The sequence below is a fragment of the Borostomias antarcticus genome (genome assembly GCF_949987555.1).
Source record: "Borostomias antarcticus genome assembly, chromosome: 3".
NCBI lineage: Eukaryota > Metazoa > Chordata > Actinopteri > Stomiiformes > Stomiidae > Borostomias > Borostomias antarcticus.
Genome location: NC_140236.1, coordinates 30881424 through 30909083, shown reverse-complemented (window position 1 = coordinate 30909083; position 27660 = coordinate 30881424). Strand labels below are relative to the sequence as shown.

At 45.2% G+C, this 27660-nt stretch overlaps 2 protein-coding genes across 2 annotated transcripts; both read right to left on the bottom strand.

Annotated features, from left to right (window-relative positions):
- Nucleotides 1-77: 77 nt before the first annotated feature.
- Nucleotides 78-17607, bottom strand: ppp1r2 (protein phosphatase 1, regulatory (inhibitor) subunit 2). Its single transcript, XM_084436376.1, has 6 exons — nt 17283-17607; nt 12201-12308; nt 10992-11072; nt 4368-4465; nt 2683-2853; nt 78-2128 (listed from the first exon to the last, which is right to left on the bottom strand). Exons 1-6 carry the CDS (start codon nt 17411-17413, stop codon nt 2109-2111), a joined length of 609 nt encoding a protein of 202 aa, XP_084292502.1. The 5' UTR covers nt 17414-17607; the 3' UTR covers nt 78-2108.
- An 883-nt stretch (nt 17608-18490) lies between these two features.
- LOC311307338 (protein ANKUB1-like) lies at nt 18491-26609 on the bottom strand (the record flags this gene model as incomplete). The annotated part of the gene is made up of 8 exons (XM_084436133.1): nt 18491-18572; nt 18851-19798; nt 19931-20045; nt 20166-20382; nt 21225-21368; nt 21702-21872; nt 21981-22005; nt 26575-26609. 8 exons carry the CDS (start codon nt 26607-26609, stop codon nt 18491-18493), a joined length of 1737 nt encoding a protein of 578 aa, XP_084292259.1.
- Nucleotides 26610-27660: the final 1051 nt, after the last annotated feature.

The window sequence follows — 27660 nt, the reverse complement described above, 5'->3', positions numbered from 1 at the left end:
CCACCCCGTGGCTACATTGAAACGGGACAATTCTATCAAGCTCTGCATTTTCAGTAGTTTACCATGAATACAAAATGGTCCATAACGACTTGATTTAATAACGGGAGACAAAACTACACACATCCTTATGATTAAGAACATTCACACCAAAGATACAAAAACAAGAATCAAAAGATCCCCATTATTTTTGGACAGAGGCAGCATCTCATTCAACTCTCCAAATGAAACAAAACAACATTGAAATTGAACAAGGCAGAAAAATAATAGACAGTGGAATCTAAGCCATTGAACTGCACTGGGGGAAAATAAAAGCAATATCCTTTTAATTTAAACACATGTACATACACAAACAGGACAAGCACGTTTGCCAGGTTATGTCATATTACGGTTGATTCAGAAAACCATATTCTTTTGTCTTTAGTCCCAGAAACACCTGATACATAACAATCAGAAGATTCATTCAATTATGTGTAACTGCACTTTTAATTGTCTCCCCTTGTCATATCTGACTTCCCTTGACATTAGATAATAAAAATAAAAACACAGAAGTGGGAGCAGTTCAGTATTTCGGTGGGCATTTCCAGGGGATTGGGTTCTGCCCAGAGATTAACCACTGAGCTTTTTAATGGCAAGAGGCAAATGGATGACAACATGCATGGGAAGTCAGATAAAAGGTGTAATGAAATGAGGGCCATTTTTACAATGACATACTGCTGCTGCCTCAATAACACACCACCCCCAGAAAAGGGACATGTTCTTATTTGGTGGGCCTGAATACATGGAAAAACACATGTGGACATATCTGCTACTGTAGCAAACAGTAATATTTGGGAAAAGTATGGATCTCAAAAGATTTAAAAATGGCAAGTGAAATATGTTCTTCAAGGAAGCAGCTGTTAGAGAAGAAGCTTCAATAATCATACAGTAACTTTAAGGTCCTGGTCACCCAAGTTGTGTCTCATCAAGGACATACTTCCAACCCTATACTTTATACGAGTGTAGCTACACTTCCTTTAAGTCCTTGCTATTCATGCAGTCAATTCTATCCCATAAATCTAGCACTGGGGTCAGTAGCACTGTTGACATTTGTAGTCTTATCAGTAGTATGCACCGTCTCCATCTGAGGCTTATTTCCTCAACATTTGTCTCTTAACTTGGTGAGAAAACATGTATCCACCGGGCTTTTGTAGCCATGCATATTCAGCTGGGGTACATTAGCTATATTGTTAGAGAACTTGACCATGTGTCTACTATGCTGAAATAGGTCCGATATCAAAGAAATTACTATGTTAGGCTGTTGTACAACTTAAATTGCCAATCGCAGTACAATAGATAATAAATATTTGTCATTAACCTATTATATATCAGTAAATGAGTTTCGCTAACAATCACCCGGCTATTTTGTTGAAATAGTTACTGGGTTAGTATGTGTGCATAATGTTACAGATTGAATATGGGGTTCAGAGACACAAAAAATGGAGTTCACGTCGCAAAAAGCAAACATCTTGATCAGACTGTATGCAGTAAAAAGGGGATACCACAGGAGAGAAAAAAATCAGCAGCTAGCTCATCAGGGTTTCCCATTTCTTAGATGAAGGTACGGTATGGGTGGCTGTCAACCAGTACAGGGAGAGGACAGACAAAAAAACAAAAATTCTATACCCCTCCATGAATAGTATAGCCACCTCTACAACCCTGACAAGCTCAGGGGATGGACGATTCTTTTTGAGGCCATGGGGTTTGGAACAGCTTACTCCAGGGGCTTAGGGACCAGACCTCTGAAGTTCACAGACCGACAGGTGAGGAAGGGAGTCCTTGCTGATAACAGTCTGTTTAAACAGTCTACAGGTCTCATTTTAAAGTCTGGATTCGTTAGAGAAACGACAGAGGGGGGGTACTTGGCAACAGAAGAGGCAACCGGCACGGTCGATATGCTTTGCTTTAGCGCACACAAAGGTTGTTTTCTTTTCTTTTTTTTTTTTGAGGGAAAGTCGTGAGGCGGTGTCTGCTCTATTGTGGAGCACTAGGAGGACACATAGCTAAGTGTGTCTTTTAAATGTTTCGTGAGCCTAGACACGTGGAGACGAAGGGGCAGCCAGGGTCCTCGTCTAGGAATCCAGCGAATCAGCTATAATCCAAGGAAACAGAAGAGAGTGATACAGTATGCATGCATAACTGAACAGAACACATAGTATGTATGACCAAGTAAAATGTAGTCACAGTCTGTGCCTACAGCCATAAGTGGCTTCCACTATTTACTTAGATTATTTTATAATTACTATCTATCCATCTAGTGGCTGTTACCTTTAATGTATCTGGACCGAACACCAGCACCTATGACTAAAGTTACAGATTGTGGCATTAACATGCAGTACCACAACAGATATGATTATGTTCACATTTTCATAGCCTGGGGAAGCAGCTTTAACCTCACCTAGGACCTTTGACCTTTAACCTTTCAGACATGCACTACTAAATATGACCTGACATTTCAACAGCCTACTAAATTAGGACATTAGGACTCAGTTTCAGTGTGAGGCTTGAACAATCCAAGCCAGTAGGCCTACTACAGTGAAATACTAAAACCCAATCTAACCCATCTTAGAATCTGCTTGATCTTCTAATTTCATGAACATACATGAACCCAATGACAGATTATTTCTAGTTTGGAACATCTCTCACCATCTTGTGGGGGGTCTACGTTGATGTCCTCTGTTTCCGTGTCCTCCCTCATCTCTTCGTCCTCGTCCTCCTCTTCCTCCAGCTCGTTGGCGATGAGTTGTCGGGCCAGTTTGATGTTGAGCCCTTCGTTGTAATGCATCTTCCTCATCATTTGGAACTGTTGCTTTTTTGCTGAGGGCAGATGGCATAAGAAGATATAGAGGCTATGTGCAGGGGGCTGGGGAAGCCGTAACTCCCGTGGTATAAACAAAATGATTTAGTGTTTCTGTGGGGGAGACGGAATGATAAATAAAGAGAGACGAAGAGATGTCGAAGGAGTGGGGAACTTGTGAAGCTGGCAAAGTCTGAGGGAGAGATTTAGCTGAAAGGAGAGGAGAAATCTAATACACCCATCCACATATTTCTGTTCAAGGGCCAGGGTCACCTGTCAATCTTTCATAAACGTTACAATGATCTACTTGCACAGAGTCTAATCTAACTTCAAGGACGAGACCCTGGAGATTCAATATTATTAAAATGATTCTCCAATGCCTGGGCTTAAAACATAAGTGCTTGGCTAATAAAGTTGCTTCAAAGCTCATGAAACTACAAGAAAAGATACAGGGAGACAGTGGGCAGGGCTTATTTACGTTAACAATCAGAATGGCTACAACCTTGAGGGGGATGATTTATATTTAAATGAGGTGGAAGAGGATGAACTGACAGATTTCAGATTTGGGCTCTGTGATGTTTATCAAACAGTCTGGCAGGGAATCAAGTCACTGATTATCAGAAACGTCTGCGGATGACTTTTTCATATGCAGATTGGTGCCTTCTTATGTCACAAGGCTAAGATGACTCAGAGCATTGTAGACTAAATAATATCATCACGGCACACACCAAGGTTATGGGACACTTTGGTGAAGGCTTCCGTTGGGGTTGCAGTCCTAAATGAGAGAAAAGGATTGCTTTCAAATCCCTTTCACATCCGACGAAATCTCATCAAGCATGTGAAACGTTACTGCTCTATCCGGAAGCCTGGGAGATTCATCCTGAGGAAATAGCTACTTCAGAATCCAGGTCACACAAAGCCACAGCTTCGTCTTCTGATCAGTGAGAAGGCAGGGAGACAATGGGGGACGCCTAGCGTTCAGTGATCAGTTATATCCTTCCATTAAAGACAGTGTAGCAATGTTTACAGAATTAAACACACACACACCTACACACAAACACACCCAAAAGGTCCTATGTGCGCGTTGTAATGCCCTTGTTAGGCCAAAGTAAATGCCAACACACACTGCAGTTTCTGGTGCACTGTTACACACAGTATTGCTTTTTCATGCTGAGATAAAAATACAGGACAGGGAGGAGACTGTCAGAGCGGTGTGTCTGAAGCCAAAATGGCCCCTCTTCAAGTGGAGCAGTCCCCATGCGCTAGGCAGCTTACTAGCGAGCTGTGCTTGGACGGACGGCTGCACTGTGCAGAGCTTGTGGGTAGTGAGCTGAGGGAATGTGTATCGAGAGCACGCAGGCTTGACAGGGCTTCAGAGAGACAGAGGTCAAGGAAAGGTTAGACTGACAAGTCAGTCTCTAAACGAAAGTCTGGCACCGTGAGACTTGGGAAAGGTTAACGGCCCACAGAGGAGACATTGAGGAGTGAGTGTGTGTGTTTGTGATTGAGGGGGGGGTGGGAGGGACGACTCTACCTTGGTCCTCTGGGCTGAGCTCATCCTCTTCCTCACTGCTCTCCTCCTCTTCCTCCTCCCTCATGAACCGTGGATCCTCTCCCTCTGCAGCTGCCAGCCTGCAGGAGAGAGAACCAGAGTTAGGGTGAAGTGGTGGTGGGTTCAAGCAGAGAGAGAGAGAGAGAGAGAGAGAGAGAGAGAAAGAGAGAGAGAGAGAGAGAGACACAAAGTATGAAGGCGTGACACACATGACACGAGACACGCAAACAGAGTCGACAGAATAAGCAGATGTGCCCATTACTACACGTGAATTGACATTAGCTAGAATGCTAGCTCTACCGTTTTACCGACTGACCCTGGGGCAGGTCAGACTCACTGTTCATGCTGTTAAGAGCATCACTAATCCGTTCTTTTAGCCTCCTGCTAATGGCTAGTCTGAAATCAAGCAGCATGAAACATGGACTGATGGGCGGAGCCAGTGCATTAGCCTACCTTTCAATCCAGCTGCATTTGAACATTATTTCATCAGGAGCGTCTAATCGGGACTAAATGAAAAACTAATTCAGACAATACACTTTGCCGATTGTGTAATAAAAAGCTCAGTGAAGTGAGAGTTAATGTGGAAGAAAGTCCAAGTAAACCGCACCTTGTGTGCCAGATACTGTATGCTACCAACAGCTTGCAAGAGTGCAGGACTCGTTAGCAACACTTGAAAAGTGGAAATTTGCAGTCAGAGGCCAAATCAGCCTCTCCGCACAGCCCACTATCTGTGCGGGCCAATCAGCATCTGGCTGAGAACCCGATCGGATTCTCATTGGTGTCCACGAATATCATTGCCTCATATCATATTTCCCAGAAGTTCTGGCCGTAGCGAGAGCTTCTGGGTACAGAGACTAACGGCTAACTCTAAAAGCTTTCCTGGTGCTTGACCTCTCTCTCTCTTGCACTTAACATTCCATTCAGGGCAAACTTTATAAGTTCATCTCCCTCCCCCTCTCCGCTATTGGTATAAATTACATTCGGCCATTATTACATTTTAGGGATGCACCGATACATCGGCATTGGCCGATGTTGGCCTTGTTGACTGCTATCGGCCCATCTGAAAATAAAATGACATTCACCGATGGTAGTGGTCGATGTTATGTCGCAACAATTACAGCTTTTTTTGTTGCAAAACGCAGCCTACCCAGCTGCAGATTTGGAGAAGATCTGTGACGTAATGCCGCAAACGTGAACGTGTAGTTTGCTTTCAAATTAAAGTGAAATAAAAATTGGCGTTTTGGAACCAAACACTTCATTTCTTTGTTTCCTTGGCACAAAAGGGGGAATAAAAATAAAATAAAATAAACATCGGCCATCGGCATTGGCCGGATTGTTATTTTAAACATCGGCATCGGCCCAGAATTTTGCAATCAGTGCATCCCTATTACATTTGTCTGGAAAAGCAAACCTCCCCATTTCAAACGCATCACTATGAATAGGCATAGATTAGATGGTGGGCTTGCACTCCTAGATCTGAAATATTATTATTGGGCCTTTACTCTAAGGCCGCTTACAACCTGGCTCAATCCCAAGTCCACTGTATCATGGAGACCTATGGAAGAAAGTCTGGTTTCTCCGTTACGATTGCAAGATGTCCTGTTTTCAAACATTCCCATCAACCAATGTAGGAGGCGTTTTGGTCCCATTATATCACATGCTATTTCAATGTGGAGAGATGTGGCCAATAGTTCATAATAGCTGGTTTGAGTGTGGGGTTTGCTCCTTGGGAGATGTCTGTGGCAATGAGGGCCTGCGCTCATTTGAGGATCTGAGGGCCCAGTTTGGTAGCCTGGCATTGCTAGCCTGATATCGCGAGCTCACATTCGATTTCATTCCGTAGATCAGTCTGGATATCCAAGCATTCTAACGGAATCCGCACCAATAGAAATTTGTTTGGGCCAATCACAACCGTTTATCTAATATGGGGCGGGTTTAATAATATGTCGGAACAGAGGAGTGCTGTAGAGGCATTTTTGCTGATTGGTTGTAGGTCTATCCAATTGCGTCCAGAGGCATTTTGATCTACGGCTGTTGGTAACGCCCCTTGGAAATCGGAAGGCAACAGTGAGTTTCCAGACCCTTCTCATTTCCCAATAAATAATAAGTAAGCCGGTGCTTTTTTTTTTTTTTTTTTATCTTCAGCTCCAGGCTTCTATGAGGGCGAGTTGAGTACCATGGAAATCATCCCTGCCGGTATATCCGCTTACTAAGTTAATCGGTGGGAAGTCTGTTACCAGAGGGATAGTCTCGGCTTTATATGGCTTCATTTTGGAAAAAAACATACAAACTACTGGCAGTGGATAGACGGATAGACTCTGGAGGTTAGATATTCCAGATTCTAGATTCCCGAGTTTGAGTTGAATAGAGTATGGTCTAAAATATTAGCAACCCAGACGACCAGCAAATCCACCTCAATTTTGTGCACAGGACATAATCGTACTCCGCACCAGAGGTTTTGTATACTTACTGATGGTTCTAATTGCACATTACAGTATGTACTCTCGAGAAAGTGGGGACCTTCTTTCATATGGTCTGGGAATGCCTGGGGGTAGAGGGATTCTGGGCGATGGTGGCAGAGAAATTCAGAACTTTTAACAGTCCCTCACCAACCTGGCGTGTTTCTGCTGAACGATTTCTCCACTTTATGTATTTCACTGACCAAACAGCGCATTCTCCTAGCGGGAATTACAGCAGCTAAGAAAATGGTCGCAATGCGATGGAAGGCACCCCATGATTTGTCGCTATGACACTGGACTCTTGTTTCTGGACATTGTTTACCTGGAGTTGTCAACTGCAAGGATGGATAGGGCCAAGTCTGAAATTCGACTTGTGGACCTGTTGCTTCTGTGCTGAAAGATCTTTTGCACTGACTGCTATATTGTTGTGTCAACTATAAAAATGTGTACAATGCCTGTATTTCCGTAAGAATCTCTCTTCCTTGTTTGTTTGTTTTTGTGGGTGGGTTTATTTTATTTCTTTATTTTTCTCTCTTGTTTAATATTTGTTTTGATGTGATCTTTTTTCTTTCTCTCCCTATTTCTGTTCTCATATTGTATGTGGAGAGTTAAAAAATATATATATATAAAAAAAAAAATCACAAAAAAAACATTCCATTCAGGGCCAAGTTCAAGGACACACAACAAAATATGGTAGTTTAGAAATGCTTTATAATTTAAGTCATTCAGTAAATCAGTGTGTTCTACATCATAATAGTCTGGTCCCTGAAGCCAAGAGGGTTTGGGGTTTACTGTAGGACATGAGGAGTATAGCAGACAGTTGCATGGCCAATTATTTCTGGTCCACATTCACTTACTAAATGGCTTCCCAAGAGACTAAGTGTGTGTCTGTGGAGTTGGGGTAGAGGGAAGAAGCAAACATGTGTGTGTAGGGTGGGGGGGGGGCAGAGATGTGTCAGGGAGATTGGAGCAAGTGCACTCACTCAACTCTTTCATGTACCGTTATGTATGTGAACAATGGTAGCAGATTAAGTTGCAGGCCTGGAGCGGACAAACCTCGTCTATCCACATAACACTAAGCCTTCTGATGTCCTTCCTCCATCCATCCCTCCTGTCTATACACATAATACTAAGCCTTCTGATATAAGCAGAAGCTTCTGACGTTCGCTTTGAACCACAGTGCTTTACTTCACATGGCCATCTCTTACCAAACATGAATCCAGTGCCGTGAGCTCAAAAGCAACGGCTATGGTGATTCATGTGAATGGAGGACTTTGGACCAGTTGGATATTAGCATACAGGTCTATATACAGGTCTAGCATACATCTCTATAGTATCTAAAACTCATAAAGCACCTCATTTACCACCATCATAAACCAAACTGCCCCCCCCCCCCCCTCATCACTCATCTCCAGGTAGCTACAAACATCATTAGACGTGGAGTGGAGTGTTAGCAATTTGCATTGCATGTAAATTTACGGTATTGGCCAACACCAGCGCTGGCTAACACCACATAGTGCGGTTGAGTCAGCAGCCAGCAATATATTTATGAGGGGGGTGTTGAGGTGCCTGATTCTATGTACTGATCCAGCCCAGCAGTTACCAATGTTGTCCTTGCTCCTCTGAGTTTAGGCTGATTGGATGCACTGCAATGCCATGTATTGATCTGAGGCATTTTCACTGGCCGTAAATTGCGAGGCGCAGATCCATCAAAGCGCCATTACGTGATGTTTAGTCGATACGCTCCACTGCACTAAGACCAGGGGGAGATTAGGACCAGAGGCAGAGGTAGTGTCAGTGGCGCTGCCATGGATAGGGATAAAAACGGTGTGTGTGTGTGCGCTTGTGTGTGTGTGCGTTGTTTGAGAACGAGCAGATTGAAAGTGAAGAGGCTTGTGAACACACTCATACACAGACACATGAAGCGCTCATATAGTATATTTGACTGTGAGTGATGGAGGAGAGTCTGACATGGGCATGTTGTCTGGGGTCAAGCAGAGCAGATGTACACACACACACACACACACACACACACACACACGTTCAGAAGAGCATTTGTGAGGTCAGACACTGATGTTGGACGAGAGGGCCTTACATCATCAAGCGCAATGCCAAGCGTCGGATGGAGTGGTATAAAGCACTGGAGAAGTGGAAACGTGTTCTGTGGAGTGACGAAACACAATTCTCTATCTGGCAGTCTGATGGATGAGTCTGGGTTTGGCAAATGCCAGGAGAACGTTACCTGTCTGACTGCATTGTGCCAACTGTAAAGTTCGGTGGAGAAGCTATAATGGTCTGGGTTTGTTTTCTGTTTTGTTTTTTTCGCCCCTTAAGTTGCAGTGAAGGGAAATGAAATTCCCACAGGCACACTCCAAAATCTTGTAGAAAGCCTTCCCAGAAGAGTGGAAGCTGTTTTAGCTGCAAAGGGAGGACCAACTCCATATTAATGCCTATGAATTTAGAATGGGATGTCATAAAAGTCCCTGTAGGTGTAATGTGAAGGTGTCCCAATACGTTTGTCCATATAGTGTATATGGACAGACAAGGTCCTGATCATGTTTATCTCAGCTGTTGTTGAGAGAAAATAATCCGACACTTAGGTTAAATGGCTTCTCAGTCACTATTTCATGGTTGCTTATGAGTTATAGTCTCATGGTAACTGATGAGATCTAGTAGTAGCCCAGTCATCCCATGCATCCCGTGTACCTTAGGGCTAACATACTGTTCACGGATTCGGAAGCTAATACCATTTTTAGCATCACTGAGCTTAACCTTCAACAGAATCAGTCGGCGAGAGGCCCAGAAATGGCTTTCCTGACACATAAACGCCTGCAAGTCAGGAGTAGGGCTGGGCGATATTGATATTTCAGTGCTAGTGACAATTCACATTTTAATCAAAAACATTTTCTGATTACTATACATGGACTTGAGAAATCATGATTCAAAAATAGTTCTTTATAAGACTGACCTTTTAGTCTGTGAGAGAATAAACAGTGGAAACATTTAGTGAGTGGCATTCAAGTAGGTTTATGGAATTCAAGTAGGCCATGTCATCAATTTTTGTAGGTCATACTACAGGGTAGGCTAATGAAAAAGGCCCAAATGGAGGACTGCTACAAAGACAAACAAATCTCCAAATTAATCCATTCCTCCAAATTAATCCATTCCGCTTTTACTGCATGAGAATAGCCACTGCTCTGAAAATCCATGCCTGGTTTTGCTCGTTACCTTGCAGTGGAGGGAAAGTTTGCTCAAGTCAACCCACAAACAGCTGAGCGCTGGGCAGAGAGAGGCAGGCAAAGCAAGAAAATATCATTTGAGATTAGGGCTGTATATCATCTTGGATTTCGCGATACGATACGCATCACGATACACAGGTCACGATTCGATACGTATCACGATACAGAGGTCACGATACAATACGATACGATACGTATTGCGATACACACATCATTTACTGAAAGATTTTAAGTGTTCAAGACTGAAAACTGAATGGCTCAAATGCACTATATAGATAACTCAAACTCAATGACTGGACAGAGAGCTAGCTAATAAATATTTTACATTTGATATCCATGCTTTTTAAACTGTCAACATTGTAGTATTTATGGTTTTTCAAAATTATTTATATGTATGCTTTTTTAACTTAATATTGTAGAATATGCTTTTTAAACTGGATTTTTTTATTTTTTATTTTTATTTTTTACAATTTTACAGCGCCCGGCTGTATCGATACTCCGGGCTGAAAGATCGATACAGTATCGCGAGACTACGTACCGCGATGCATCGTTGTATCGATACAATCCTACAGCCCTATTTGAGATATTAGAAAAGTTGGAGGGGGGCAAAACCTAGATTTTGAAATGTGTTCGAGAACTGCTGCCGGTGGCGTTTCAGTGACTGTGACGGCAGAGGAGTCACTAATCTCAATTTTGCGATTTAGGCATTTTCCACATCGTGCAAAAAACAGAATGTGTTAGTCTGAAGGAAGCATTTCATATTGTGGTCAGTCCATCACTATGAAATAACGATCTGATAAACTGTGCAGGCCAATACAGGATGGTTCATCATAGAGGCATCCAAGGATACTCCCCCCCCCCCCCCCCTTCACCACAAACACACACAACTCTGTTGTGATGGTTCTTACTTTATCGCCAGGTCGTCCACGGTGACAGCGTTGCCATCAGAGTCGCTCAGAGCGCCCTCTTCATCCTCCTCTCCCAGCATCCTGAGAACAGGAGGAGAGAGAAGAGAGAAGGGGAGAGGAGGAGGAGTGAGTTGGATAGAGAAAGGAAGGACAGATAGGGGGTAGAGGGGTTGTTTTTCAGAGGGGTGACCTTCTGCACTGCATCCTGGCATATTTGGTTACATGCCTGCTGAGATGCCCCCCTCCTGCAGACGGGGAAGAAACTCACACACACACGCGCCTTTGAATCACACACACGCGCCTTTGAATTGCGACTGTAGGCTACAACATGAATGTTTATTTCAATTGCATGAATCGGATTTGAGGATGTAGTCTAATTGGTTTGGGATTCGCGACAGTAATATGTGTTTACTAATTTCTCTTTCCAGTTTTAGCCTACCCTATTTATCAATAAAACAGCGTCATTATAACCACGGACATCGCATTAGGCTATGAGGATGACATAACTGTTGAGAAACAACTGATAGGCGGGCTGGGCTAAATAAAGAAATGCCACAATGCATGTCTAGATATATAACTTTTTTTTTTTTTAAAGTGCAAGAGGTTAGGCAACATGTAGGCTTCTCCTAACATTTTAATTTAAGCCTACGGCTGCACTGATTGGAATTAATAGGCTAGGCCTATAGTCTAATTTCAGCCTTTTATCAGATAGGCTAAAATAGTACAAAACTCTGAAAATAAATATAGCCTACTTGAATAAAGTGTAAGAACTTACAACGTGCATAGGCTAATTTCTATTCGATATTAATAGGCCTTTCCATTTTCGCCTCAAGCTCCGTACCTCGATCAGGCTCCCTCTCGCTTGCTATGGTGACCTGCTAGCCTATAGGCAGGTTTATCTTAGGGCTGTTTTTTCATCGCATAGGCCTACTAGCCAATAGCCTCCACATTAACGGAACAAAATGAATTGGCCTATTCGTTTTTTTATATTCAAAAGGAATCATTATATATGGAAATAAATTTTAGCCTATTGTAGGCCTAATACAATTAGGGGGAATTATTTTGTCCGGACATTGTGACCAAAGAGATTTTAATATATCGGACTTCAACTGATTTTTCCGGACAAAAACCGGTAATTACCGGCTAATGGAAACCCTGCAACCTACAGTAAATAAATACAGCCTAGCGCTTTGACGTTGGCAGTCTCACCTGTTATAAGGTGTGCTGGGCTCATCGATCTTCATCAAGCCGTAGTCTTTATCTGCCGGGTGGTACGTGGCGAGGATGTTCATTTCGTCCCATTTCTGTGACTTCTTCCTGAAAGCAGAACAGAATCCAGGGATACAGGGCTCAGGATGCGCTTTGGGCCTCAATACTCACACCTTTACACGGGAGAGCAGCGCTGAGCAGGCAGGCTGAATCTAGGACTATGACCCACTTCTCACTGCCGTCCCACCAACCATGTATTTTAGGAACACAAACAACATGGCACTGCCTTCAAATTAAATCAAAGATGATCTGGATCCTGGGAATCTGAAGCATTCATTGTTTGAGAGATGATATTGAATTCATCAAACAACAAACAGCAGGTACTGTAGATGGCGGAGCAGGAGAAAGAAATCCGACCGGCACCTGCTGCTTTAAAAGTGAATGTACAGCATGGAAGCACTTTCGCTTCTATCAAGTTGAAGCGAAAAAAGACCTGGACCACACAGTAGAGCCAGACATTATGCAAGGTGTGTCTAGCTAAAATGAAATATTTTGGTACCACAACAAACAGTAGACACCAATACAAAAATGTCGATCAAGATGTCGTTTTAAATCGATAATCATTTCATAATCGCATCGTTGCCCCCTGAATCGGATTTGAATCGTGAGGTGCCTACTGCCTAGAGATTCCCCACCCCTAACAGGTGTAACAGCAAAGTTAGGCCTACTTCAAACATGAATGGAAGCACACATCCTCGGAGCTGTCTCTCAGCCAAACAATGAAGAGCCAGGTAACAAATCCTTGGGCTCCGGCTCGAGCTGGTGTCCTTCATCATAGCTGTGTCTGGACTCGGCGCTGGTGCCAAACACAGCCGTTAAGCTGTCTCTCGTCCTGGCCCCCCGCCTCCCTCTCCGTCATAAAGCAGCCGTAGACGTGTTTATGGAGAAGGGCCTGGGTATCATGGGGGGGGGGGGGGTGAGGGCGATAAATCCGCTGCTTGCTGCAGTGACCCTGCAGAGCCTCCCCTCTGATCTCACACAGTGCACACCTCTTTGTCTCACACACACACACAAACACACACACACACACAAACACGCGCACACACACACGCGGGGTGTTCAATAAGGCAGGCCACAGCAGGTTGGCTAGCCATGGTTCAACTGGGCTAAATCAATAGAGGATGCGACTGGTCAGGCTGTGTCCCACACTGACGCGGCATATCACCGGACAGACACTGCAGGCCCGCAGGCTGGCCAAGGGAGGCAGTCGAAGCTCCCTGTACCTCTACAGAGTCAGACCATCCGGGGGAGGCTAAACATTTAGCATAGTGTGAGATTCTCCATGTTCAGATATTGGCCTGAAGCTCATGAATGTGATTCTCCTTTACCTTATATATAGGTCCAAAAATGCCCTCGTCAAACGGATTTGTTGCATAGTAATATGTGCCCCAAGTATCTTTACCCCTGGGGATCAGGTTAGAAATCAACATAATGATCAGCACCCCTAAGTCTCCTGGACTCAGTGTGTGTGTGTTTTGGGCAGAAAAAGACAATGTGCTATGCTTAATCTCTCTGTGGATGTTAAAACGTGTTGACAAGCCAATAGCACGCCTCAGGAATGACTGTAACTTTCTGTACTTGTTCTGTGTGTGTGCGTGTGTGTGCGTGTGTGTGCGTGTGTGTGCGTGTGTGTGCGTGTGTGTGTATGCGTGCGTGTAGGGAAGAGAAGGGGAACAGTTACACAATCTATCCCAGACAGCCAGCCTGGCCTGGTTTACAGCACAGCCACAGCCGTTCACATCCACTCATTCGGAACGAAACGTTACAAAAACCATGATGGAACAGTAACTCTGCAGGTAAAAACATCACTCTTACAGAGAGGCATTCACTCTCATCACCATCTGTGTGTGTGTGTGTGTGTGGTGTCAGTCAGTGAGTGAGTGAGTGTGAGAGTGAGAGGTGTAGTCTGGGAATCTCTTGGGAGGCTAACAGCTGGGTACATCCTTCTATAAAAAAGTCTCATTAAATAGAGTGAGCTTCGCTGAGGAGAGCTAGCTCCAGTACGGCTATCAGGTAGCATAATATGAGCAGGCCTTGTGAAAGAGCTCTAGTGCTGCTCCATGCACTCCAGCTGAGTTGTGTGTCTAGAATGGATGACTTGGAAATGACACACCAAAAGCAGCAGGGTCTCCGTTCACGATTAAGATAGGTTTGGACAACTCTTAACAAAACCCTCTCATGTTGAAATAAGTCTTCTGTTACATAAACAGTTTGGGTTCATGCTTGGATCCACCCATACGTCAAGGAGGCTGATGGCCATTTGCAATGTGTGGAGAATGCAAGAATGTTTTTCCCCCCTTTTCCCACAGTATGAAAAGTCGTAGAGTTTCAATGCGTGTCAGTCAACCTGTCCATCGCAGACGAGCGGGGTATCCGAGACAGCTGAGATATTGAGTTTCATGGAAGCATGCGTGAGCCTCAGTTAAAAGTCATTGACTATCATGAATAATGAATGAATGGGCTTCAAGTCGGACACTTATGTTGACTGGATAGGGAACGGCAAGGGTGGTATATGAAGATGACCAAATAACAAGACCTACCATTGAAAGCGACCTCCATTGAAATGGTCAACTTCTCAGACTGCTACCAGAGGTCTCGGTCACTTACTGTTAGTCATGGGGGAAAGAGGGCTAGGGAATCTCTCTAAGGCTAGGCCTCTGTCGCACACAAACCAAATTCTTTCTAGAACTCTATGGAAGGAAGTTTTGATTGTTTGGAGTCAGGACAGGTGCAGGGTGGATGAATGCTTTGTGGCAGCTAGCTGGTTTAGGAGGATATCCTCTTGATGATGCATTGCAGAATGATCTGGGAATTAGGGAATTTTCTTTCTAGAAGTGGTGGCAAAACTTGGGGATAGGAAAAAAAAAAAGAAGGTATCTTTAAAATATATTCAAGTGCAACGAAAACACAACTTATGAAACAATATGCTATATAAAGCTTGAGAACATTCTAAAACACAGGTGCAACTTCATTTTTACAATTCAGACTGCCCGAGTTAGTTCATGGTTCCTTCCAGACAAAAACAAATGTGGAAGGCTAACCTTGAGGCAGGTTAGCCAAAATGGGTTTCTGCAGACAGTGTTAGTGTTACAAGATATATGGAGTATACAGAGATCATTGTGAGGGCAGTTTCTCCCATAACAATAGCATGCTGTGTTGCTACACTCTGGCACACAAATGTACTGCATTGCATTCAATTAGTTTTGAAAGTCAAGACCTGGTAAGGTAAGAAAGAGAGTGCTCTGTCTTCATCTCCTTATATGACCGTCTTCAGAACTCAATCATCTTCTCTAAATAATGACTGAAAGTGACACTGACTCCCTGTACAGAACAGACGGATAATTGCTATGAGAGTTTGATAGAAGAGACAAGAGATGAGAAACCAGTCTGCTGTCCTAATGCTGAAGAGAGGTGTGCGCAACTGCGCATGTTAGTTCGCTGGAGGCATGGCCTGAATTGAGATAATAGGCTAAAACATGGTCAGACATGCTGGTCTCATGCCAGTCGATTTAGTGCCTAGCTGCACAGAGAATCCTTCAGATCACCGTGCCCCCATCCATTTCTGACAGGGACACTATTTTAGTATCAACACAGAAAGCTTGACAGGCTCGCTGCTGAGAATGGAATTCAACAATAACTGCCATCCTTGTATGGCCCATTTACAGATTTTCCCCCATAGAGTGGTGTAGCTGGCGTGGCGCCCTCATGTGCAGTCCGACCTTAAATCATGATTACATTTCACGCAACTCCCGTTGATAACGTTCGTAAAAAAAGAAAAAGAGAAGTTCCATTCCATTAAAAAGCAATTAATCGAGTATCCAAATCTTACTCGAGTAAATTATTATTGGCAATTAATCGATAGTCGATTAACTGTTAACATCCCTACCTCACATTAAACAAAATCGGATGTAATCATCACACTGGTGGTGAAAATATTAGCATCTGAACTCACTGAAATAACCAGTAGCAACAGAGAAGTTGCCTTGAGTCATCCTGGGTGTTTATCTCCCAGGTAGCTCTGCGGATGCGGTCGAGAGGACAGTCAGGACACTACGCAACATTGGGAAACGGTTGAGCAGTGACTTTGCAGGGATCCTGCTCCATCTCGTCTTGCCAGTGCCCCGGTGAAAGTGCCAAAGAGAATTGAGATCAATGCTTCAGACGCCCCTGCCTTCAGGCATGAAGTGCCTGTCTGGGGGAGATGCTGCTGCACTCTAGAAAGTGCAGATTATTACACATGGATAGAGAGCTGTCTAGTTAACATGTGGCGCAGTAATAATTCCAATAGAAATGTACATTTAGGGTTTTGAGTCGGTATATCATTAATACTATCCAACGGCTCTGGGTCCGACTGGATTGCGAGGTCTACCCGTTGTATAATACGTTAGCTAACCAACATTTCCACCCACATACTGGTTGTATATCCTACGTTGGTAACGTTAACGAAACCAACGCTACGTTATGCTACGTTACCAGTAGCACAATCAGGACTGTGTCATGTTACCCGTCGCTTGCTGCTGACTGACTGACGTAGTTGACAAAATATGACACCCAGCCAATCAGTCACAAAACGAAATAGACAGAAACCCAACCTCGTTAGCGCAGGCTAGGTAAATAGCTAGTACTAAGCAGTTATAACCGGCCGGGAGTCCCAACTAGCTAACTTTAACCGTGGCGCTTGGTCTAACATAGTTATGACAGAGGCAGACTACTAGATGAAAGCATACTAATATAAAGTCAAACGGCACCATGGCTAGCTGCACTAAGTTAGTGAAATTGTTAGCTAGCTAACGAGCTATATTCACTCGCAAAGAGAAAGAGCAGACAGCTTGACAGCTAGCTAGTTAGCTAACGTTAGCCAACAAGTGTCCAATAAGACAGCAGGAGTTAGTGGCAACGTTATGTTATAAGCCATATTGCATTGACAGGACATTGCCGTTGGCTAGCTAGCTAACCAGTTGCTAACTAGTTGCGAGCTCAGTTTGATTGACTTTGGCTGCGCTGCCTTGGTGGGCTACTCACTGTTGGTCCTCCTCTAGAAGTCCCGGGGCCGGTTCTTCTGGGTTCTCAACGGCCACTTCTGGGGCCGACTTCACGTTTGCCCCGCTGTTCTTGTTTTTCAAAATACCTTTTATTGGCCGGGGAGCTGCCATTCCACACGCTGGTTGTCACTTGCTAGTGTGCCTAGCAAGCAGGTGCGTTTTCCCTCTACTTTGTGCCCTGTGGTTTTACAACTGAAACTGATAAACCAGGTACAGAGAAGCAACTATGCTTAGGGCTGCACTCGAAACTCCCTGTTGTCCTCAAACTCAGACACTCTCGCTCAGCTTATCTGACATGTTCCAACCTTACTCTGACTGCTATGAATGTTACTGGCGGTAAATAATGTAGCCGACCGACACCCCTCATTCTCTATCATCGCGATATTGGACATTATTCTTCATGACCCGCAGAAGCGGCCATACTTGTTGTGGCCGAGTGTGCCTCTCCAAAGCCATTTTACAATGAGATAAAGAGGGATGGTGGATTATATGGGTATAGATAGTCTGCATTAAAAAATACACTCATTCAATCTCAAAGAATATTTTGATTTTCTGAGCACTTTAATGATGAATTTAATTATTCATCATTAAAGAGGAGACATTCTGCCTCCTGTTCTAATAATTATTCACAGTAGGTGGCAGTCATACACTGTGTAGATAGATAGCTTGCACCTTCATCCTAACATAAAAAATATATACATGGAATAAAAGTAGGCTAATATAAATATGAAAAATGGAAAACATGGTGAACCCATTTCCATCATAAAGTGTTTTTTACCACCACTTTGTATTTGCATAAATAAGTATTTTGTTACTTTTATCTTTTTATTTTCTGCGTTCTGTTCCCCAAATAAACAATATGCTATACAAAAACACAATTCAAAGCTATTTGGTTGAACTATCAACACTTGTCATAGATGGCCATCTTTCGTTGCATCAAAGCTCAGAAGGAGGTCTGAAATTGACCTTTGTCACAACAGTATAACACATACACTTAGCATTATGAAAATAATGACTTAAACTATAGACAAAGATATTGTGTTGCAGAAAAGTAAATATGAAGAAAACACAAGAATATTCTTCTTTGTCCAAAAAGAGTCATTGTGTAAACTGCTCTCTTCTGGCTGCTGGGGATGGAACATGGTCTTCGGTTGAAGTTGGACAGTCAGAGTAGGGGGCCTCAGGCTCCTAGCCCATATTCTGGACACTCCTCCTGGCCAGAGTCCTAGCTACATCCAGCTGCTGCAGCCACCGCCTCTCTGTGAAGGCACTAGGAGAAGGACAATGAGATCAAACAGATATCAAATTCATGTTCTGACTAATTACACTGTGAGAATACAAAGTCTACTTGGCAGGGGCCAAGACATTGCGGGTTGTGGCTAGACTAAACAAAGTGTAACTACCTGCAGGTTATTGCAAGTATACAGTATATCGGGTAAAGGTGACATTCGTCATTCTTACTATAGTGTCAGTTCATGGCAGAATGTCAGTGTATTACTACTGTACACATCATTGCTGTACGGTACAGTATAGTTCAAACAGACCAACCTGGCCATGGCCAAACAGTATATGGCATTCTCTCTGGGTGTGCGGCCATAGTGGCGAGAGAAAGACTCCAGCGAGTTAGCAAGGATCTGGGAGGAGTTTGGAGAGGCAGAGATGAACAGAGGTCTAGGGGTGACGTCTCGGGAGATGGGCGGGAGAGGGACCCTGCTCCTCCATAAACTGCTGCTCTCATCCATAACCTCATCCAATGGGCTATCGTCTTCTTTCTTCCCTCCATACCCCCCTTTCATCCCCATCCACTTCTCTTTGGCATCACCAGTGGCCCCCAAATGTAACTTTGGCATTTGAAGTGGTGCACCCTGGGATGCTGGGTTGGGATGCAGATGGCATACTGGTGGGGGGCAGCTGTTGGAGGTCAGATATCGATGGGCTTTTGGTCTGACCTCTCTGCCTGTCTTGGCCTTACTTCTCCTGGGCTTGGACGACATCTTGGGGTGGGTAAATCCATCCACCAGAACTGTGTCACCCACCTTGGCTCTGAACGGGGCCCTGTGCCCCTGGCACCGTCGGGCAGCTGCCCTCTTCTGCCCCAGCCTCGCCCAACGCTTCATTTGTAGGTATATCTGCATGGGGAGGAACACACCGGGCAGGGACACCACAGAGCACAGCTTGGTACCCAGATGGTGCACGCATTCTCTGTGGCCGTGCTTGATGGCGATCCGCAAAGGGTCACGACCTTGAGGGTCACGGCAGGCGAGGGCCAGAACGCTGCTGTTTATAAAGAGCTTGAGGATGAGGAGCTGGCCGCGCTCACTGGCAACATGGATGGGACATTTGGTGGCGTCGGGATGGGCTGTTTGATGGCACCACTGGCGGTAAGGGTGAACTCCCACCTGCTCCTCAGAACGCGCCCCTCTCGCCAGCACCCAGCCAGCTAAATCTAAGTGGCCCAGAGAGGCAGCGATGTACAGCGCCACCCGCAGTTGAAATCTGGAATAGAAACAAGCCTTTGTTGATGATGTGCGTAGTGATGAGGGCCTGTTGCTTAACCATTAAAAAACATGAAATGAGGAGGGGTTTGTGTGTGTGTGTCCAATATTCATGGTAATGCCAAGGTCTGACCTCATTACTTGTCTCTCTTCTGATAGGTAGCGCTGGACTGTCAGTTTGTGTCCCTGGAAGCAGCCTCTAAGAAACTCCGCCCACCCGTCCCAGGTGTCCAACCGGAGTGTGGCTCCTGGAAGATATCGGACTTTGACTGGCCCAAATATACACTGGCCATTTCAGACACATTTTGACTCATAGTGATGCTGTGATATATCACACAAGCATTCCACAGACACACAGCAGGCCGTACCCACATCGATGGGATAGTCATGCAGTCGGTTGCAGTCATAGAGCTGCACGCCACTCAGCGTGCTCAGTCTGAAGGTGCCCACGGGGAGGTCACACTGGCGGGAGACCAGAGACTTGAGTCTGGCCACAGAGGAACTCAGCAGAAACACTGTGCCCATGATGGACACGGTCTCCCCCGTCACCGCGTTGAACACACGCACCACAGGCTTCTGCTCCCTCTGGATAACAGACAGACGGATACAGGTTTGGAGTTATGGGGGAGAGACTAGAAAATTACAATAGAGGGATGAAGAGATTCCTTGACATCTACGGATTAGGTTACATTTTTCACATGATCACACCTAACCAATAAAGAATGAATTTGAGCAAGGAAATCTAGGCCCAGATCAATTCTCAGGTAAAACCAATTACACAAATTTGGGATCTGCTGCCATCGTGTGGCTAAAGCTTGTATGAAGAACTTTGAAATACAGTATATAAAATATTGCTCTTGATAGAGGAGAAAGTTATGTGTTTTAGACTCATACATTCTTACTCATACACACATACCCGACTCCTGTAGTCTATACTAATGTACAGCTTCTAAACGATATCTTACGCCTGACAGTATCAGTGCAAGCTCCTCTATATGTCTTTTTTCAATTGCTGGATGACAGAAGCATTAGTCTGTAGGCAGAGGGAATTGTTGCCCAGTGATAGGGCTGGAATGTGTTCCAATGTAAAACGCTGGGTCTTTGTCTTTGAAAGTTACAGCATGTCTGGTCAATGGGGCAGGCAAAGACCCTTAGAGTCATAAAACCATTCTCCTTGAATCTTCTTTTCACAACGGATCGTCTAGTGTCCCCACCTCAATTAGTTACGTAAAAAGAGGCCACAAGGAAAATATACTTATTACCCCTGGAACTGGTCCAGTGAACACCCGTTGATCATAATGTTTTTGAACGGACTGTCCCATTGAAAGAAGATTGACCACTATAAAATGACTGATACTGAACCTATGCAAACACATCAAGAATGGCTAGAGCCCTGAATCAGGGCTAAAGAATGGCATGGCTTCTACCTTTATCAGGCATCGGATGGCACTGCCAGGTGTGATGCCCACGTCGTTCAAAGTCCAAGAGTCCTGCAGGGTAGCGCCAGCGTAGCTCAGCTCCAGAAAGTGCCGTACCTGCGTGTCGTCTGACAGTTGCACATGGAAGTACTCCTGCGAAATGTAGACGTAATTGGAAACAAGGGGAGCAATCACATCGCATGTCCCAGACAATCAGAGAGCAAATTCCATTCAGACGGCTGTAATTGAGCAAGCGCCTATACTGACAGAGCCAAGCGCACAGTGCCAACACGGAGGAAGGTGTCTAAAAGGAGCAAGAAGTACATTCTTAAAAACCACTGACCCAGCTAACACAGATTGATCAGACTGACGAAACCTTCAAAGTATGTTCTTTCTAGAAATAAGCCAACAGACTTAAGAGGACAGAGTCACCACTGACAAAGAGACAGAGAAGGCAACACGGAGCCCCTCTGGAGGGTTTATTACCTTGACCATCTGTTTTACGGTCCTCATGGTTTGCTGAGGAGGGACGTCAAAAGGCTGGCAGGAGCCATCGAAGGCGATGAAGACCCTCATGATGGAACACGTCTGGCCCCTCTGGCCTCCACACAGCTCTGACCACCGGGAGGGGTGTGTGTTGAGTTTTGTCAGAGCGATCTGGGGAGGGCAGGGGGGGAGACAATGGGGCATCTTGGGTTTGGGCCCCTCATCAGAGCTTGAGGGGGAGGGGGGTACCAAGTGGGGGGTACAGCTGATGGTACGTACCGTCTTCTGCCAGTAGATACTGTACCTACATGTGCACACATTAATGCACACAGGCAGAAAGGCACCTAGAAAGAAAATATGGTCTTTCTTGGGTTAATTTTCTCTCTTTCTACGCCTCAACTTTCTCCCCTCTCTTACTCACACACATACAGTATACATACTCATACACACACAGAGCTTATAGATTTTAGCAATCAATTATTGTCCCTCAAAAACTCAATAATGGATTGCAGTGTGGAGTGTCATACAACGGTCCCTATATGACTGTGATAAGTATACAATGTCATGTGACCATCTAATACAGATATTAGATTTCATTTTCCTCTTCTATAGCTGATTGCCTCAAAGCACATGTTCACACATTCTGTTGCCAAGAGTAGATACTGTAGGATACTCAGTACTGTAAATACTTCACCTAAAGATTTAAAGCAGTCAATCCAAAGAAATCCTTTTTTTGATATGTGATATGTCAAGCAAGCACTGGTTTGAGCACAATATAGCAGTTCAACATATTGTATAGTAAAACTCATTCTGTAATGATTTTTTTCTTTTCTATTCACAGACATTTTGACCTCTACCAATCCATAGCCTATTGAAATACAGCCATCACTAAATTAATTCTCATTTTGCTGTTGTCATTATAAATTAAATTACAGGACTCAACGGGGTGGGGTGGGGGGGTCTTTATTTGGCCACACAGTGACACACACAACACACAATAAGTGACAACATGGCACACAGCACACACATGCAATTTTTCGAGGGTCGCCGGTGGAAATAGTTCCCTGCATTTCTCCCATCCAAGCCATCCTCCTCCAGGGGCAGCCAGGAGCAGTGAGCCATCGTTCATGGTGCCTGGGGACCAAGTCCAAGTGCTCAGTCCAGGTCTTGGTCAGGGACCAGACTGAAGAGCATCTTTTCTTCTGCATGTTTTTCGTATTGGGCTCTTTTGGGAGGAAACCCTTGTGGACACCATTTTCATTTCATTTTTTATATCACAGGCCTACATTGGCTATAATTAATCTTTTTGGGTAACTGTTCACAGAGCACTGTATCTGGTTCTGATTGTGTTTGAAGCAGCCTAATGGGATTTCATGGAAGGAGGGGCATGCGGGTTGCTCTTTTTCAGGTCATCTGAATGAGTTGTGTTGTGTTTCTATGGTAACATAGCGGGGCAAACAGAACAATGATTGGACATGAGTTCAGCAAATGGTAATTTACAAGATTCAATGGTGACTGCTGGGAAGACAAGACACACAAAAGACAGAACTGTCTGTTTACAATAGGGCTCCAGGCTGAGATTGCATTTGTATTGATGAAACAATATGTTATTGGTGCTTGCAGCAGGGCTAGTCAGATTGATCTTAATCAAATAATTGTAGTGACTTGGAGATACACAGAATCAAAGTCATAAAGTCCTATTTCACAGACCTGCATGGATTCAGTGGTAAACAACAAAAATCTGCACAAAATAATAATAATAATTTCACAGGCAGTAGATGAACATTGACAACCTTTCAGTCAAATATTCTTTCCTATCAAAGTATATCCAGTATGTTATGAGAAGTGGTGCAGCCTTCCAGTCCAAAACCTTTCATAGTCAAAGGAGAATAAAAGCTAAAGGAGAGTGCAAATCACCTTGATACTTTGATAGATTTTATAGTAATGCTGTAAAGTTTTAAGAGGACTGCTAATTTGCATGTGACCTTCTAAAAATCCCCATGTCTAAAGCCTGGGCCAGTTTCTCAGGACATTCAATCCCAATCAAAAGGATCTTGAGGAGGCTAGTGAAGATGTGGCCCTTCTCAAAGAAAAACACAATGAAAAGAAACATTAGTGCATGGGGTAACAGAATTAATCTGTTCATCTTAAGTAGCCTACATGATCTGAAATATTATATATAGCTCTCTGGCATTCCTACCTTTCTTAAAACATGCTGTAGAGGGCACTAGTGCTTGTAACATTCTCTTTGGAAAACCTTTAGCGTCAACCTTGTATCATCCTTGCACAGGCAGTCAGATTGCGATTCTTGCGGGGTGAGCTTTCAAATCATGCCCTGACGGGAGGTTTCTAGGCACAAAAAGGGCTCTTGAGCAGTGGCATTTTATGTAAAAATAAAAAATACAAAACTACAGTAGCCTAAATGAGGGCACTGCAATAATGGGCACTGCAGTGCACTTAAGAAATTAAACGCGCACAGGAAAACTCCTGGGCTCTCAACCCCCCCCCCCCCCACACACACACACACACACAGCAATGACACGCACGGAGAGAAGGAAAGCAATACTGTCAGAGGCACATTGACATAAATCTAAATTAAGAATACAATTAAGCTGACAACCAATATCAGAGCAAATGACAGGGCAGTCGACACCACCATAGGCCACACGCAAACTGACTCGATTGCCGCTAGGCTGTGGTTTAACCTGGGCCCTATACTACGAAACAGGATTACGGGGTAGCGTGATAACTTTAGGTTCAAGCCTGGTTTATCCGTACTACGAAGGTGGTTCACTTTTCACCGTGCTATATCGCCGTGGTAACTTATGCTGCCGAGCTAACCTGCTCCGGGGCAGGTTAAATTCCAGATTATGGATCAAAACGTAGGCTATGAAGCACTGCCCGCTGACCGATCAATTCACTTGGGAAAAGGCATATGGACGTTAAGATCGTGGTGACCTTCGCCATCCAGTGCTGGGGTGGAAGTCTGTCCATCCAGAACAGAAACATGCTTTACAAGGTCACTAAGACGGGGAGGAAAATCACTGGCTCAGATATTCAGAGTATCTCTCAGCTCTCTGATCAATATACCATCAACCTTGCCAGACGAATACTGGGCGATCCTTCCCATCCACTCTTCTCAGAGTTCCCCCTACTCCCCTCTGGACGCAGGTTTAGAATGCCCAAAACAAGGACAAAACAAGCCAGTAATAATCTTTAGCTGCTCATAGGCCAGTGCAGAGATGTCCCGCCACCTAGTCCAGGGTCTACCCTGCGGCCTCCTCCCAGCCGGACACGCCTGGAACACCTCCCTAGGCGCTCAGGAGGAGCAGTGGCTCTGCCCGGATGACTGAACTTCTCACCCGATCACTCAGGGAGACCCCAGCCACCTTCCGGAGAAAACTCATTTCGGCCACTTGTATCCGTGATCTCGTTCTTTTGGTCATGACCCATCCTTCATGACCATAGGTGAGGGTGGGGACGAAGATAGACCGGTAGACCGAGAGCTTTGCCTTTTGGCTCAGTTCTCTTTTCGTCACAACAGTGCGGTAAAGCGACTGCAGAACCACACCAGCTGTTCCGATTCTCCGGCCAAACTCCATCTCCATGGTTCCCTCACTCGTGAACAAGACCCCCAGGTACTTGAACTCCTTCACTTAGGGTAAGGACTCATTTCCTACTCGGAACAGACAGACCACCGGTTTCCTACTCAGAACCATGGCCTCAGATTTAGAGGTGCTGATTCTCATCCCAGCCGCTTCACACTCAGTCGTAAACCTATCCAGAGAGTGCTGGAGGTCGCAGGCCGATGATGCCATCAGGACCACATCATCTGCAAACAGCAGCGACGCGATCCCCAGCCACCGAACTGCAAACCCACCTCCCCACGGCTACACCTTGATATCCTGTCCATGAAAATCACAAACAGGATTGGTGACAAAGCGCAGCCCTGGCGGAGGCCAACCCCCACTAAAAAGTAAAACGACTTACTGCCGAGGACACGGACACAGCTCTTGCTCTGGGTGTAGAGGGATTGGATGGCTCCAAGTAGGGACCCCCTCACCCCATACTCCCGCATAACCCTCCACAAGACCTCTTGACAGACCCGGTTGTAAGCCTTCTCCAAATCCACAAAACACATGTAGACAGGTTGGGCAAACTCCCAAGCCCCCTCCAAGATCCTTGCGAGAGTGAAGAGCTGGTCGGTGGTTCCAGGACCAGGACGAGATCCGCATTGTTCCTCTTCAATCTGAGGTTCGACTATCGGCCGGACCCTCCATTCCAGCACCTTAGAGTACACTTTCCCTGGGAGGCTGAGTAATGTGATGCCTCTATAATTGGCACACACCCTCAGGTCCCCTTTTTTAAATATTGGGACCACCACCCCAGTCTGCCACTCTTTGGCACTGACCCTGACTTCCACGCAATGTTGAAGAGGCGTGTCAACCAAGACAGCCCCTCAACACCCAGCGCCTTCAGCATTTCTGGACGGATCTCATCAGTCCCTGGGGCTTTGCCACTGTGGAGTTGTTTGACTACCTCAGTGACCTCCTCTAGGGAAATTGACGATGACTCCCCATCATCTTCCGGCTCTGCCTCGATCGTTGAGGGTGGGTTATTCGGGTTCAGGGGTTCCGCAAAGTGCTCCTTCCAAAGCTCAATGACCTTCTCAGTTGAGGTCAGCAGTGTCCCATCCTTGCTGTACACAGCTTGGATGCTCCCCCGCTTTCCCTTCCTGAGGTGTCGGATGGTCTTCCAGAAACACCTTGGTGCCGACCGAAAGTCCTTCTCCATTGTTTCTCCGAACTCCTCCGACACCCGCTGCTTTGCATTGGTCACGGCTGAAGCTGCAGCCCTCCGGGCCTGTCGATACCCTGCAACTGCTTCTGGGGTCTTCCGGGCTAACATGTCCCGGAAAGCCTCCTTTTTCAGTCCGGAAGGCCTCCCTCAGGCCACAGCTCCCAGCCGCTGCTTCAGCAATGGAGGCTTTGAACACCGACCACTCATGTTCAATGTCCCCAACCTCCACAGGGATGCCTGAGAAGCTCCGCCAGAGGTGGCAGTTGAAATCTCTCTGGACAGGCTCTTCCTCCAGACATTCCCTCACTGGGTTTTCCAGGTCTGTCCAGAGGCTTCCCCCGCCATCGAAACCAGCTCACCACCAGATGATGATCAGTGGACGGCTCTGCCCCTCTCTTTACCCGAGTGTCCAAAACACATGGCCTCATATCAGATGATACGATAACAAAATCGATCACCGACCTTCGGCCTAAGATGTTCTGATGCCAAGTGTACTTGTGGGCATCCTTGTTTTTGAACATGGTGTTTGTTATGGACAAACCGTGAATAGCACAGAAGTCCATCAACAAAACCACTCGGGTTCAGATCGTGGTGGCCATGCCTCCCAATCACGCCCCTCCAAGTGTCTCCATCATTGCCCATGTGCGCATTGAAGTCCCCCAATAGGACAGTGGAGTCGCCTGCAGGAGCCCCAAATAGGACTCCACTTTGGGCCTGCTGGAAGGCCAAATACTCCGAAATGCTGTTTGGTGCATAAGCACAAGCCACAGTCAGAGTCTGTGGGCCTGAAAAGCACTCGCAGGCGGGCCCTCCGTCTGGGCCTGGCTCCAGACGAGGGCCCTGGACTTCCGTGGTTACACACTCACATGGGCAATATAGGGCATAGTAGGGCCAATAATGTCACAGTGTGATCATGGATGAATAGGCAAAATCCCTCAAGCTGCACCTTTTGGTGGTTTAATTGTTGTTGTCATGTTTAATGCTGTGGTGATACGTCTGATTTAAGTGGTCTCTGCATGATAAAAACAAAGCCTTTTTCATTTATCTTCACATAAACTGGCACCCATAAATGAACTGCTGCTGTTTTTGATGTACTTGTTGGCCTGCCTCTCAGAGATTTAGCCAAACGCTTTGACATTCACCGCACCACAGCCAGCAG